Here is a 15,865-nt window from a genome sequence, read left to right as displayed (position 1 = left end):
GAGTGGAGTGACATTTGAAATTTTCCAGTCCTCCAGAACCAGGCAAAAATCTATTGATTCTTGAAAGATCATTACTAATGCCTACAAAATCACTCCAGCCACCTCTTTCAGAACCCTGGGGTGTAGACCATCTGGTCGAGGTGACTTATCTATCTTCAGATCTTTCAATTTCCCAAGTACCTTCTCCCTTCTGCCCCTTGACACTCTCAAACCTGCGGTATGCTGTGAGTGCCTTCCACAGTGAAGCCTGATGCAAAATACTTAATCAGTTCATCTGGCATTTTCTTGAACCCCATTACCACAACATCATTTTGCAGCAGTCTGTTATCTACTCTCACCTCTTTTTTTTTTACTCTTTCTATATCTGAAAAGGCTATTAGTATCTTTAATATTATTAGCTACCTTACCTTCATGTTCCACCTTTTTCCTCTATGACATTTCTATTTGCCTTCTGTTAACTTTTAAAAGCTTCCCAATCCTCTAACTTCCCATTTTTGCTCTATTATATGCCCTCCATTTGGCTTTTATGTTGGCTTTGACTTCCCTAGTGAGCTAGGGTTGTGTCATCTTGCCTTTAGAATAAATACTTTCTCCTTTTGGAAATATATCTAATCTGAATTGAATTGCTCCCAGAAATTCCAGCTATTGTGCTGCTGTCATCCCAGCTGGTGTTCCCTTCCACTCAGCTTTGGGTAGTTCCCCTCTCGTGCCTCTGCAATTTCCTTTACTCTGCTATAATACCATACATCTGACTTTAGCTACTCTCACTCAAGCGTCAGGGTGAATTCTATTATATCCAGATTACTGCCCATTCTAGTTCATTGCATAAGACCTAATCCAGAAACGCTGATATCCTTGTGGGCTCAATCACCAGCTGCTCTAAAAAGCCATCTTGTAGGCTTTCTACAAACTCCTCCCCCTTGGGATCCAGCACCAATCTCATTCTCTCAATCGACCTGCATATTGAAATCCCTCATGACCATTGTAACATTGTCCTTTTGACATGCCTTTTCTATATCCTGTGGTAATTTGTAGCTCACATCCTGGCTACTGTTTGGAGGCTTGTATTTAACTAACATCAGGGTCTTTTTCTTTCGTTTCTTAGCTCTACCCACTAGGATTCTACATTTTCTGACCCTATGTTGCCTCTTTCTAATGACTTGATTTATTTGTTTTTTTTTTACGAAGAGACCCAAGCCATCCCCTCCAACTACCTGCCTGTTCTTTCAAAACAATGTGTATCCTTGGACGTTAAGCTTGCAGCTATAAACTTCTTTTAGCCACGATTCAATGATGCCCACAAAGTCATACATGACAATCTGTACTGTGCTACAAGTTCACCTACCTTATTTTGCGTATAGCGTGCATTCAAATATAACATCTTCAGTCCTGTATTCACCCTTTTTGATTTTGTCTGCCTTTTACATTGCAACTCATCCTGTTGATTGCTATTTTGCCCTATCATCAGCCTCTCCTTGCTAGCAGTCTCATTGTACACTGTCTCTGTTTGTAAACCAACAAACTCATCCTCAGCACTATTACTCCAGTTCCCATCCCCCTGTCAAATTAGCTTAAACCCTTCCAAACAACTCTAGCAAGCATATTGGTCTGCCTCGGGTTCAGGTGTAACCCGTCCCTTTTATAGAGGTCATATCTTCCCCAGAAGAGAACCCAATGATCCAGAAATCTGAACCCCTGCCCCCTGCACCAGTTCCTCAGCCACATATTTAACTGCCAAACACTCCTGCTCTTACTTTCACTGCTGCATGTAGCAGTCAACAATCCAGAGATTACTAATCTGGTGGTACTGCTTTTCAGCTGTCTACATAGCTCTCTAAAATCTCTCTTCAGAACCTCCTCGCCTTTCCCATCTATGTCATTGGTGCCAATATGTACCAAAACTTCCGGCTGCTCACTCCCCCCCTTAAGAATGCTGTGAATCCGATTCCTGACCCTGGCACCAGGGAGGCAACATACTATCTGACTGTCTGTACTGCAACCACAGATTCCTGTGTCTATTCCTATGGTCGTGGAATTTCCCATCACTACTGCAACCACAGTTTCCTGTGGTTGTGGAGTCTCCCATCACTACTGTAACCACAGATTCCTGTGTCTATTCCTTTGGTCATGGAGTCTCCCATCACCACTGCAACCACAGATTCCTGTGTCTATTCCTTTGGTCATGGAGTCTCCCATCACTACTGCAACCACAGATTCCTGTGTCTATTCCTTAGGTCATGGAGTCTCCCATCACTACTGCAGCCACAGATTCTTGTCTCTATTCCTATGGTCATGGAGTCTCCCATCACTATTGCAACCACAGATTCCTGCGTCTATTCCTTAGGTCATGGAGTCTCCCATCACTACTGCAGCCACAGATTCTTGTCTCTATTCCTATGGTCATGGAATCTCCCATCACTACTGCAACCACTGATTCTTGTATCTATTCCTTAGGTCATGGAATCTCCCGTCACTACTGCAACCACAGATTCCTGTGTCTATTCCCATGATCATGGGATCTCTCATCACTACTGCAACCACAGATTCCTGTGTCTATTCCCATGATCATGGGATCTCTCATCACTACTGCAACCACAGATTCCTGTGTCTATTCCCATGGTCGTGGAATCTCCCATCACTACTGCAGCTCTCTTCAGCTCCTCTGAGCCACTGTGGCAGACTCAGTGCCAGAGAGCCATTTGCTGCAGCTCCCACCGCCAGGTCATCTCCTCAATAATATCACCTTGCTCACCAACCTGCTTCATTGATCTCTATTCTTTGTCATCAATATGTTCCCTAACTAGCATAATAGTGACATTTACACAGAATAAAACTAAATCTATTTCACTGCCACATTTCACAGAGCGATCCCTTCAACTAATACCCCAAAGTTTGAAGTACAAGTCACCTGCTGGATGAATTCCATAAACCCAGCAGCATCTGGGGTGGGGGGGTGGGGGGAGAGATTAGAAATATCAACATTTCCTGCATAGTGATGTAATAAGTTCCTCTCATGATCCCTGACTGTACCTTCAGCCTGCTTCATCAGTATTGAAACAAGCTGCATCACTGCAATGTGGTGGGCAAGGCAGCTCAACAACGGGGAATTAAAATTGCCCAAAACATCAAAGGCACCAGCCTACCTGCCATCAAGGGCATATATAGAGAAATGTGCAGGAAAAGGGCCAATATCTTCAAGGAGGATCCCACCCACTCTATTGATGGATTGTTTGCCCCACTCTCATCAGGGAGGAGGCTATATAACATCCATGCTAGGACCATCAGACTCAGAAACAGTTAGTTTCCCCTAGCAGAAAGAGTGATTCACCCACAAACTTCACCACAACTTTACTATTTCCTATCAGTCACTTGTACAGCCTAGCGTCACTTTATGGACATACAAGTAATGTACATAATCTATCTTACATCTTCACATTTATTGAATTTTTGTTAATATTGTGTTCTTTATCTTTGGTGCCGTATCAGATCTGGAGTAGCAAATACTTTGCTCTCCTTACACTTGTGTACAGGAAATGACATTAAACAATCTTGAATATCTTGCTTCTCTTCATGTCATTCAGCCTTGACTGCACCCTTGTGAAGCATCTATGGACATCAGGCAGTTTATGCAACTGCAAACTATTACTCAGATGAATTATTGACTTAAAATGATCGTGTTGTTTTCTAATCTCTGCAAAGTTGCTGTCTAGCCCTTCCCCTATGAATTTCTAGCAATAGCAGTTTTTGTTTCAGATTTCCAGAATCTGCATATGTCAGTCCTTTAGTTGCTGTTTTCCCCTTCTTCTATTTGTACAATTTACCCTGCACTCCCAATTGCAATCTTCTATTCAGGCTTCTCAATCAATTTATCTTTAACTTGAGGAACACATACAAGACCTTTTCTGCATTTGATCGAATGCACTTCACAAAGTAAGGCTCTGCCTGTCCCAGAGTTTCCATGAGCTTATTGAGAGAAGCCTGCAAAAATAAAGCATAAAATAGTGAATTACTATGATATTCAGTCAATGGGGCTACCTCAAGAAAGTCAGAAAATGTAATTAATCCATCTCTTGTTTTGCAGGTAGAAAAAACTGCACTGCCTATTTAAAGATTAATGCTCTGCAATCTAGCTGAATGGTAGTGGGTAATTCAGAGATAAATGGGAGGAGCATGCTCCATGAACATCTCCATCTTCAGTGAGAGAAGGGCCATTCAAAGTCATCTTCAGTCAGGACATCTGAATAGATGTTTCACCTCAACTTTCTCCTCAGATCCCCACCATTACCAAATTCAGTTTACAGGCAATTCAGTCTACAGGTAAGGAGGGAGGAGAAGGTGGTGGCGCGACGCAGCATGTGCAGCCATTCCAAAAGATATCGTATGTGTCAACTAGGGGGCTGTGGACAATCCTGATTTGATGGAGACAGCCCTGAGAAGCATGGAAGAACACCTGGAGAAACTTCTGAAATGCTCGCTTCGCTGCCGCTGCTACTGTGCGATTGACAATCTCTGGAGGGGAAGGCCCCAAATCCTCCGCTTTGCCTATTGCCGGGGCCGGGGACGAAGCGCTCGGCAGAGATGGTGCTTGGTGCTCGATGTCGGAGAGCTGGTCGGAGGCTTGAAGTTTTCGGACGGACTTGGAGTCGGACTGTGGTCAGATGCTTCCGGGATGCTGCATCGGCAAGTTTGCAGCGCTGGAGGTTCACCATCTGCGTGAGATGATGGGACTTTTGAGAGACTTTGAGATTTTTTAGCATGCCCACGGTCTGTTCTTATCAAATTATGGTATTGCTTTGCACTGTTGTAGCTATATGTTATAATTACGTGGTTTTTGTCAGTTTTTCAGTCGGTTTGTCATGTGTTTCTGTGACATCATTCTGGAAAAACATTGTATCATTTCTTAATGCATGCATTACTAAATGACAATAAAAGAGGACTGCGTGTCCTCATAATCTAAATTCTAAAATCTAAATTTAATTCACTCCATTTAATGCTGACAAACAGCCAATATTTCCTCTAATTTATTTTTATTTTTTTTTTTTTACAGCTGCCCAGGCCAACCATTGCTCTGAGCAGGAAATTGTTACTTGGTCTGAAAACTGTGCTGCATTTTAAATGCTTTTTTTTGGTAATATGCATACTATGAGTATTCAGAATAAAACTGAACAATCACATACATTGGATTTTATTTATTAAATGAAATACAGTACAAAGAATGTCTTGCATGTTTCATAAACTTTTTCTTGTCTGTCATTATTACAAATCCATGTCTATAAACACTGTACAGAGTAATTTTGCATCCAGATGAAAAATACATCTTAATACTCATTAGATTATCCAAACGTTCCACCTCTAGTCTGTTTCTGGATTTACAATTGATTGGATTCATAAGGCTGAATCCACGTTTGCAGTCAGCATTAGAAGCTTGAAATGTCCTAATGATGTCAACAAGAATTAACAGTTAATCAAATTCTTTGTTCCTAACCACTTAGTCCAATATATTAGTGAACGTCTTAATTGAACCAGTCTTAACTTTCTCAGCAAAACATTTTAGCATAATTTCAAAATGATATTAACATTACATAAAAGAAAATCCGAGCTGCATGCAATAAAGGCGGTGTGCAAGGGAACATTTTGGTTACTGTGCAGCCGCGTATCTTAGAGGGAACAATGCAAACAACACATAGAGTACTAGATCAGGCGAAAGCTTAAGGATTAGACAACAGCCAGGTGTCGAACAGAAGACGTGTTTCAGACGTACTGTGCCCATGGCCTGGCTCTTCCAGTGCAGTGACAACACTGACATCTGTCTGACATGTGAAAAAAAAAGTTCCGTTCACAAAAGAGCAGGACAAACCCAGTCCAGCTGATTATCAATCAATCAGCTCCCAGTTATCTGCAAAGTGACAGAAGCTGTCATCAACTGCAAGTCTGGTTCGCTGGTCGATTGGCAAGGCCATATTCGGGACCTTTGCAGTTTAATTTTTAATATTCCATGTGTGATTTGCTTGCTTTTTGCTGCTTGTGCGATTTTTTTTGTGTGTTTTCAGGGAACGGGCTCCATGGTGTTTCTTTGTTTCATGGCTGCCTGTGGGAAGACAATTCTCAGGACCGTACACTGTATACATACTTTGATAATAAATGTACTTCGAACCTTTCAGCCCAACGGCAGGGGAGCTGGGTGGCCTCAGCTGTGGTGAGGGCTAGGCCGTCATGCCGCAGGGTCGCCTGTTGCAGCTGCCCAGGGGAAGAAACAATGGAGGCAGTGTAGGGGAGAGCAGAGGCCCCCATGGGTGTGCTGGAATCCATACTGGATTGAGGGCTGGCCCCTCCCATCCGTGTTGCTCTCCAGTGCTCGCTTGGTGTTACCCTCTCATGTTCACTCAGTGCTGCCCTCCTGGGTTCACTTTTTGGAAAAACAAGCTGGACCAGGGCAATTTACCATCAATCTGCAGGCCATGCCACTCAGGATGTGGGCTATATTATTTTTTTTTCTTTGTGACTGTATGTTTTTCTGCTATCACAACCACATGTGCTATGAGCTATGCGCATGTGCTGTGTGTTGTTGGAAGTGTGTTGTGCACTCTGGCCCTAGAGAAAAACTGTTTTGTTTGGCTGTATGATTAGTTGAATGATAATTAAACTTGATAATTAAACACAGCACACAGTCAACAATGCCCCAGTTTAGGTTTCATCAGGCCTACTGAGTTTCATCGCAATCTTGGCCCAAACCAGAGGTGAGATACAGATGCTTCCTTTGACATCAAGGCAGAAGGAAAATATACACTGATTGTAAATGTTGGAGGTCAATTATCCCAACCCTGGAACATCACTGTAGGAGTTCCTCACGATTGTGTCACAGGTCAACCTTCTTCAGCTGTTTCATCAAAGACTTTTCTCTCATGAGAAGGTTACAAGGATATTCATTGATGATTCCACAATATTTAATTCCATTTGCTTTGCCTCATCAAATCAATACTTGCATGTAGTAATACCAAGATGCAATTTAGGAACAGGCTGCAAAGTAGCAAATAAAAATTGCTACTTTGATTTAAAAAAAATATTTTCAAAAAAATCTACAAATGGACAAGTCTACTGGGGAACAATGGAAAAGTTTCATTAATGTCACCTTACTTGAGACCAGAAGATCAATATCCACATCACGTGGAAAAGGACAGTAGAACAGTTATATGGGAGATGATTCACAATCTCAATGTGTAGGCTGCTTTTGCCACTAAAACAGAGATTAGAAAGTAAATAAAGACCTCTTACAGGGCATTGCTCTCAGTGAATACATCTCAAGGTAAGTGGGGTGATAATTATCTCCATCAACAACTCATGGCAATTCTTAATTTAATGCTGTTCTAAACCATGTCAGGAGTAACATTTTTCTTCAAGGCCTGATGTGGCAAAAAGCAAATTGCCTGGGGCGCACAGAAAACTAAGGTCGAGAAGAAATCATATGACATAAATTGATGGTTTTCTCCTCCTGGAGTATTATATATCTCTACTTTCAATTTGTTTGCTTTGTTTTATGCAGATGTTCTTTAAATTGGTGGGGAAGGTCATAAATGTTGAAAGAGAGGTGAACAAACATTTGGAACCTGCTAAGAAATGACAGATATCCCAAAAGAAATAAAATTACTCAAGGAGTTTCAGAAATCATTGGATTATTGGTTACCCAGTAAACAGACATTGGTTTTTGAGTTTAGTGGACAAACACCAACTGTTCTACATATACACAAAAGATTCTGCAGACACTAGAAATCCAGAGTAACATACACAAAATGCTGGAGGAACTCAGCAGGTCAGGCAGCATCTAAGGAGAGGAGTAAAGAGTCAACATTTTGGACAGAGACTCTTCATCAGGAATTGATGCCTGTCCAGCTGAGTTTTGTTGTCTTTTGTGTGTTGTTCTTCAATAACAGTTTAAAAAAAAATCAGAAGATGAAAGAAGACATGAAGTATGCTGTGTACTGACCTGGAATTGAGCACTGATGCTGGGTGGCTTTTTCTTTTTGTGCAAGTGGAGTAGAGACTTGGTGATGCGATCGTGGAGAGTCAGGCTTGCCAGGTACTTCAGTGACTTTACATCTAATAAGTGCTGCAGAATAGAGAAAAACACCAATCATGGTTTTAAACAAGTTGCCAGCACGGCCATAAATATTCACATCTCAAAACATGTATGTTTTAATCAGCATTAGAGGAGTGTAAGCTAGAATCAGAAGATCAGTGAGAGAAATTACCACATTGTAATGTTTTATGCAGATATTGAGTTGAGTACAGGGCTACGGTAGGAAACTTTGTCACATGGTGTGAGCAGAATTATCTGCAGCTTAATGTGAAAAAGACTAAGGAGCTGGTGGTAGACCTGAGGAGAGCTAAGGTACCGGTGACCCCTGTTTCCATCCAGGGGGCCAGTGTGGACATGGTGGAGGATTACAAATACCTGGGGATACGAATTGACAATAAACTGGACTGGTCTAAGAACACTGAGGCTGTCTACAAGAAGGGTCAGAGCCATCTCTATTTCCTGAGGAGACTGAGGTCCTTTAACATCTGCCGGATGATGCTGAGGATGTTCTACGAGTCTGTGGTGGCCGGTGCTATCATGTTTGCTGTTGTGTGCTGGGGCAGCAGGCTGAGGGTAGCAGACACCAACAGAATCAACAAACTCATTCGTAAGGCCAGTGATGTTGTGGGGATGGAACTGGACTCTCTGACGGTGGTGTCTGAAAAGAGGATGCTGTCTAAGTTGCATGCCATCTTGGCCAATGTCTCTCATCCACTACATAATGTACTGGGTGGGCACAGGAGTACATTCAGCCAGAGACTCATTCCTCCGAGATGCAGCACAGAGCGTCATAGGAAGTCATTCCTGCCTGTGGCCATCAAACTTTACAACTCCTCCCTTGGAGGGTCAGACACCCTGAGCCGATAGGCTTGTCCTGGACTTAGTTCATAATTTACTGGCATAATTTACATATTACTATTTAACTATTTATTACTGTTTTCTACTACTACTCTATTACTATTTATTATTTCTATGACTGTTACTATTTCCTAATAGTAATATTACTATTACTATTTCTATTACTATTTATTATCTATAGTGCAACTGTAACGAAAACCAATTTCCCCCAGGATCAATAAAGTATGACTATGACTATTATACGTGAGTGAAACATGCAAGCCATAATGCATCATATAATGAAACGATAAGGGAGAAATGCAAGTTTTACAGTCCATTCACAGAATGTTGACATTAACACTGATACTAATTTAGATGCATTAAGGATATTTAAGAGACTCACACGGATGATAGAAAAATGGAGGGCTATGTAGGAAGCAAGGGTTAGATTGATATCGAAGTAGGTTAAAGGATCAGCTCAACACTGTCGGCTGAAGGTCCTATATTGTGCTATATGCTCTATGCTCTTAATTGTCCATCCTAAGAGATGAGACAGTGTAAGAGACAATGATGTGTATGAGTCTGAAGTCACACAGAGGCCAGACTTTGGAACAGTGGCACATAATCCCTTCCCTGAAAGACATCAGAGAACCAGGTGGCAAACAAGAGAAAATCTGAAGATGCTGGAAATCCGAGTAAGACACACAAAATGCTGGAGAAACACAGCAGGCCAGCAGCATCTATGGGAAAAAATTACAGTTAACATTATGGGCTGAAATGCTGCCTGGCCTGCTGAGCTCCTCCAGCATTTTAAGAGAACCAGATGGGTTTGTAAACAGTCCAGTAGTTTTACAATAACCTTTTCTGAGCCAAATTTGAATTTGAAATCTACAGTGTCTATAAAAAGAATTCCCACAACTTGTAAGTTTTCATATTTTATTGTTTTACAATATTGAATCACAGTGGATTTAATTTGGCTTTTTTGACACTGATCAACAGAACAATACACTTTTCGTGTCAAAGTGAAAACAGATCTCTACAAAGTGATCTATATTAATTACAAATGTAAAACACAAAATAATTGCATAAGTATTCATTTACGCGCCCCCCCCCCTTTAATCAGTCAGTCAGTGGGTGCTGTCCCGAATCCGGGGTTGGCAGCTATGCACCTCCATCCTCTTCGACCTTGGGCTCTTTTTCTGGCCTCGGCATAACTCAACCCAGTCCATTGCCTCACATTATCATACCAAGTGGTTCGCTGCCTTCCTCTTTCCCTCTTTCCTTCTATCATCCCTTCCAATAACAATTTCTGCAATCCATCACATCTTAACAAGTGCCCGGCATATTCCAGCTTCCTTTTCTGCACATTCTTCAGCGACTCCTTTTCTCCCCTCGCTCTCTTCAACACCTCCATATTACTGACTTTCATCACCCACCTAATTTTCTGCATTCTCCTTAAACACATTTCAAATGCATCCGGTCGTCGTTGCGCTTCCTTGCATAAGGTCCACGATTCGACTCCGTACAACAGACTGCTCCAGACGTAGCATTTCCAAATTCTACAACACAGCCCAAAGTCCAACCTCTTGCCACACAGCATGTCACTCAGGCTCCGGAACATTGATCTTGCAATCTCAATTCTTCGTCTAATTTCTGTATCACATTTCCCATCCTCTGTGACCATCTGTCCCAAGTACACAAACTTCTTGACTTGCTCTATGCCTACGCCGTTAATTTTGATACTGGTCTTGGGGACTTTCTTCCGTGATACTACCATCATCTTCGTCTTTGCAGCATTTATTTTCATTCCAAATCATTCTCCTTCAGCATTCATCTTATCTACTATTCTCAGTAACTCATCCTCAGTTTCGGCTAACAACACTGAATCATCTGCATACCTCAAGTTGTTCACCGTCACTCCACCAATTTGAACACTAGCTTCATCATTCAACACCCTGAAGATAACCTCTGAGTAAATATTAAATAATAAAGAGGAGATAATGCAGCCCTGGCAAAACCCTTTTTGGATCTCAACTTCCGGTGAATTCCTACCACTAGTTCTTATTACTGCCTTCTGATGCCAGTACAGACTCGCAATCAGTCGAACATCTTTCCCATCCAGTCCCAATGAGTTCAGGTAATTGACCAGTTGTTCATGATTGACTCCGTCAAAAGCTTTTTTGTAATTCAGGAAGCACATGTAAATGTCTTTTCTTTTCTAGACCACGTTCCACAATCATTCGCAAATTGAAAATTCCTTCATGGGTACCCTTACCCAGGAAAAATCCACTCCGGCACTCATTAATTTCATTAAGAACTGTCCTTTTTATTCTGCTTAGAAGTATTAATAACAAGATCTTGGAGGCATGACTTATAAGACTTATAGTTCTAAAGTCTGAGCATTTCGTGCTCTTACTTTAATATAACACACCAAATCATCACCGGTGCAGTCAACAGGTTTTAGAAGTCACATTATTAGTTAAATGGAGATGACTGTGTGCAGTCAAGATGTTTCAATTGATTGCAGTAAAAATACACCTTTATCTGGATGGTCTAACTGCTGATGAATTAGTATCCTGGCAAAAACTACACTTGGTTATTGAAAAGTGCAAGTCAGGAGATGAATACAAGAAAATTTCAAAGTCACTGAATATCCCCAGAGAACAGTTAAGTCAATCATTAAGAACTGGAAAGAATATGGTACAGCTGTAAATCTGCCTACAGCAGGCCATCCTCAAAAACTGAGTGACCGTGCAAGAAGGGGACTAGTGAGGGAGGCCATGAAGAGACCCTAGACAACTGTGGAGGAGTTCCAAGCTTCAGTGGCTGAGATGGGAGAGGCTGGACATACAACTGTTGCCTGGGTGCTTCATCAGTCACAGCTTTATGGTAGAGTGGCAAAGAGAAAGCCACTGTTGAAAAAAAAAACATGAAATTTCAGCTAGGGTTTGCCAGAAGGCGTGTAGGAGACACTGAAGTCAGCTGGAAGATGGTTCTATGGTCTGATAAAACCAAAATTCAGCTTTTTGGTCAGCAGTCTAAACGTTATGTTTGGTGTATGCCAAACACCACACATCATCAAAAACATACTATCACTACCGTGAAGCTTGGGGTGGCTGCATTATACTGTGGGGATGCTTCACTGCAGCAGCACCTGGAAGGCTTATGAAGGTAGTGGGTAAAATGAATGCAGCAAAATACAGGGAAACCCTGGAGGAAAGCCTGATGCAGTCTGCAAGAGAACTGCATCTTGGGAGAAAATTTGTTTTCCAGCAAGACAATGACCCAAAACTACACAGGAATGGCTTAAGAACAACAAAGTTAATATCCTGGAGTGGCCAAGTCAGAGACTAGACCTTAATCCAGTTGAGAATTTGTGGCTGGACTTCAAACGGGCTGTTCACTCACAATTCCCATGCAATCTAACAGTTCTTCAGCAATTTTGTAAAGAAGAATGGGGAAAAATTGCAGTGTCCAGATGTGCAAAGCTGATAGAGACCTATCCACACAGACTCAAGGCTGTAATTGCTGCTAAAAGTGCAGCTACTGAATACTGACTTGAAGGGGTGAGTAATTATGCAATCAATTATTTTGTGTTTAATAATAATAAATTTAGACCTATTTGTAGAAACTTGTTTTCATTTTGACATGAAAGGGTCTTTTCTGTTGATCAGTGTCAAAAAAGCCAAACTAAAACCACTGTGATTCAATGTTGTAAAACAATAAAACATGAAAACTTCCCGGGGCTGGGGTGAATACTTTTTATAGGCACTGTATTTAAAGACAAATTGGATTTCAGCTGATAGGCACGTCAACATTCTTGTTGTAATTTTGAGTATAATCCTCAGGCTGCTGAAGTTTGGGGAAAGAAGTCACGGAGACACAGAGTATAGAAAATGGCTCTTCAGCTCATCATATCCATGCCACCCTTCAAGCATTTATTTACACAGATCCCACACTAATGTATTCTCCCCACATTCTACCTCTCACCTGCAAACAAGGGGCAAATTAGAGTGGCCAACTAACATACCAATCTGCATGTCTTTGTGATACTGGAGGATCTGGAACGGCCAGATGAAACCTGTGCGGTCACAGGGAAACACTGAGTCAGATTTGAACCTGGCTCACTGCAGCTGTGAGGGCTGCAGTTCTACATTCTGTGCCAAGAGCTGGAAAAGCATGCATTGGATATCCAAAGAGAGTTTAGGCAGCCTCCACGTACAGCTGTTCGGATTACAGAAATTCAGCCCCTGCAGGATTTACAAACCTCTACCCAAAACATTTGGATATGGAATAAATTTTGCTCTCATGCAATTCATATAGAAAGCGAATAAATAAATCAACACAAATATTTTGTCAACTTGCATTTCTTGAATCATGCATCAATGATGTCGTTTTGCATTATGGAAAAGATAAAATTAAAGTTACAGATAACCTTTATTTGTCACGTGAACATGGAAAAATAAAGTAAAATGCATAATCTGAGTTATCGACCAACACACTTCAGCCTATGCTGGGGGCAGCCATGTTTCTGACACCAGCATAGCATACCCACAACTTACAAATCCTAACCTGCATGTCTTTTGTAATGCAAGAGGTAACTGTAGTCACAGGGAGAATGTACAAACTACTTGCAGACAGTGGCAGGAAATGAAGCACAATCTTACAGCTTGCACTGCACAGCGTTACGCTAACCGCTACATTATTGTGTCACCCCTATGCTAAGTACCACCCCATGCAATGCAACACATTTTCTAGGCACACACCAGCTCCACTCTATCCCCAAAATAGCTTCGGAATTGCCTGTGCGACTGAGTATGGGTGATGTGCTTGGCAATCACCAACATTCATTAAGGGCAACCTGGAAGAGTGGGAACTAGTTAGGTGGATGATCTGCAACAATTGTATTAGTGGTCAGGCCTTCAAAGAGAACAAGAAAAAGATTTCATTGAGGTTGGAGGTGATTTGCAAATCTAACAATTGAAGGAAAGTCACTGGGAAAGATGCCTGGGTTTAGAACCTTGTCCTCATGAACTATGATCGAGGCAGCAATGAATAATATCTCACACTGAGAAGTCAGACCTCATCAAGCACAAGTGGGTAGGATCTGACAAATTTTTTTCTGACAACATCACAATTAAAGTGAAGTGAAGTGATTCTAGAGCAGCAGAAGTTTTCACAATCACTTTGACAAGATTATGAACATTTTGCTTCAGGTCCAAGGCAAGGTTTTAATTTAGTAAACATTAGTGAAGCTGCAAAGAATGAATATAGATAATTGAAAGACCTGGAAAATTTCACTCATCAGCAAGCTTATTAGTTTCCATTTTTGGTAACCAAGCTGAGAGGAGGAAAGCTGCGTGCCAACTCAAAAATAACAGTGCATTCATCATCCCACACAGACAATTAATCACTTTCAGCTCTACTGCCACAATTCATGCTGTCCCACGGACTGAGCACTCAGTGAGTGGGGTAGGAGGAGGGGGTAACAGAGGGAAACAACAGGGGTTGGGATGACAAAGGAGCAAAAGTATTGAACAACAAATTTATAGGCTCATCTGTCAACAGTACAACGCTATAAAGTGCCAATACATTACACTATTTACTTTTTAATTTGGGTCGTAAATGTAACTTGGTATTTGTTAATTGATCTCTGGTAATATTACTTTTATATGACTGTGTTGTGCACCTTGCTCCAGAGGAATTTTGCTTCATTTCACAGAATACATGTGTACAGTGGAACGACAATAAACTTGAACTTGAGGATTATCACTCTCTCTCAAACAGTCACTTTACCAAACAAAAAATGCCTTTGTATGAAACAATGAGTAATAGGCAGTATAATTTATAACGACTGATCAACTTGTACAGGTTAAGATGAACAGCACACATTCTCACCTTTGGCAATACTGGCTTGGGTTTTGTGTTCTTACTCCTCCTAGTCAGAGAACAACAAGGGTTAGAACAGGCAAACAATGGTTTTCTACTGTAATCAGATATTGTCAGTGATATTAAAACAAACTGTCCTAATGCATTACTTCGCTCACTCACTTTTAAGAGACTAATGATCAAACAGCCTTGTTTAAAAAAAAATCTGAATATATTGACATTTCAGAAAGATTTTCCGACCATGAGGGAATAAAGCAGGTGAAATACCAAACCATGCACTTACATACGGATTTGATTAATCTCTCATGAAATGTCCAATGTAGTGTTTTGTTCAAATAAATAACATATTTGTAAGAAACTCTGCTAAATATAGGACCTTCAGTTACCTCATGTTAGGTTGAGGCATCATTTTGTTTCTGATTTAAACATCTATTAACTTTCACACATCTCACTAGAAATATGATACACAGAAGGTACAGCACAGACAGGCAGTATGACTTCACATCCCAGGAGGCATTGATACACTCTGGCAAAGTTGAGGAGTATTGCAGCTGGGCATACAATCCACAGTTCAATGCATTAGATCTACACTCAGTGGCCACTTTATTAGGTACACCTACTTGCTAATGCAAATAGCTGATCAGCCAATCATGTGGCATCAACTCATGCATAAAAGCATGCAGACATGGTCAAGAGGTTCAGTTTTGTTTAGACCAAACATCAGAATGGGAAGAAAGGAGATAGTGACTTCAACCATGGAATGATTGTTGGTGCCAGATGGGGTGGGTTGAGAGTCTCAGATGCACAACTGTTGCTAAGTTTACAGGGAATGGTGTGAAAAATAACAAAAAAAAAATCCAGTGAACAGCAGTATTGTGGGTAAAAATGCCTTGTTTATAAGAAAGGTCATAGGAGAATGGCCAGACTGGCTGACAGGAAGGTGACAGTAACTCAAATAACCATGTGTTATAACAGTGGTACACAGAAGAGCATCTCTGAATGCATAACACATTGAACCCTGAAGTAGATGGGCTACAGCAGCAGAAGACCACACCAGATTCCACT

The 15,865-nt window shown here is 41.2% G+C and overlaps 1 protein-coding gene across 6 annotated transcripts in view; it reads right to left on the bottom strand.

Annotated features, from left to right (window-relative positions):
• myo9aa (myosin IXAa) overlaps positions 1-15,865 on the bottom strand; it is a 366,573-nt gene that overhangs the window by 91,560 nt on the left and 259,148 nt on the right. For all 6 annotated transcript variants that reach the window (XM_063071043.1, XM_063071045.1, XM_063071047.1 and 3 more), the window contains exons 18-20: positions 14,810-14,849; positions 7,982-8,104; positions 3,898-3,978 (exon numbers count right to left, since the gene is read on the bottom strand). In XM_063071043.1, coding sequence (XP_062927113.1) covers positions 3,898-3,978; positions 7,982-8,104; positions 14,810-14,849 — 244 coding nt within the window. The remainder of the gene's footprint in view (positions 1-3,897; positions 3,979-7,981; positions 8,105-14,809; positions 14,850-15,865) is intronic.

The sequence above is a fragment of the Mobula hypostoma genome, chromosome 18, assembly GCF_963921235.1.
Source record: "Mobula hypostoma chromosome 18, sMobHyp1.1, whole genome shotgun sequence".
Classification (NCBI taxonomy): domain Eukaryota; kingdom Metazoa; phylum Chordata; class Chondrichthyes; order Myliobatiformes; family Myliobatidae; genus Mobula; species Mobula hypostoma.
Note: the sequence above shows the minus strand (reverse complement) of the source record. Positions and strands in the feature narration are given on the sequence as shown.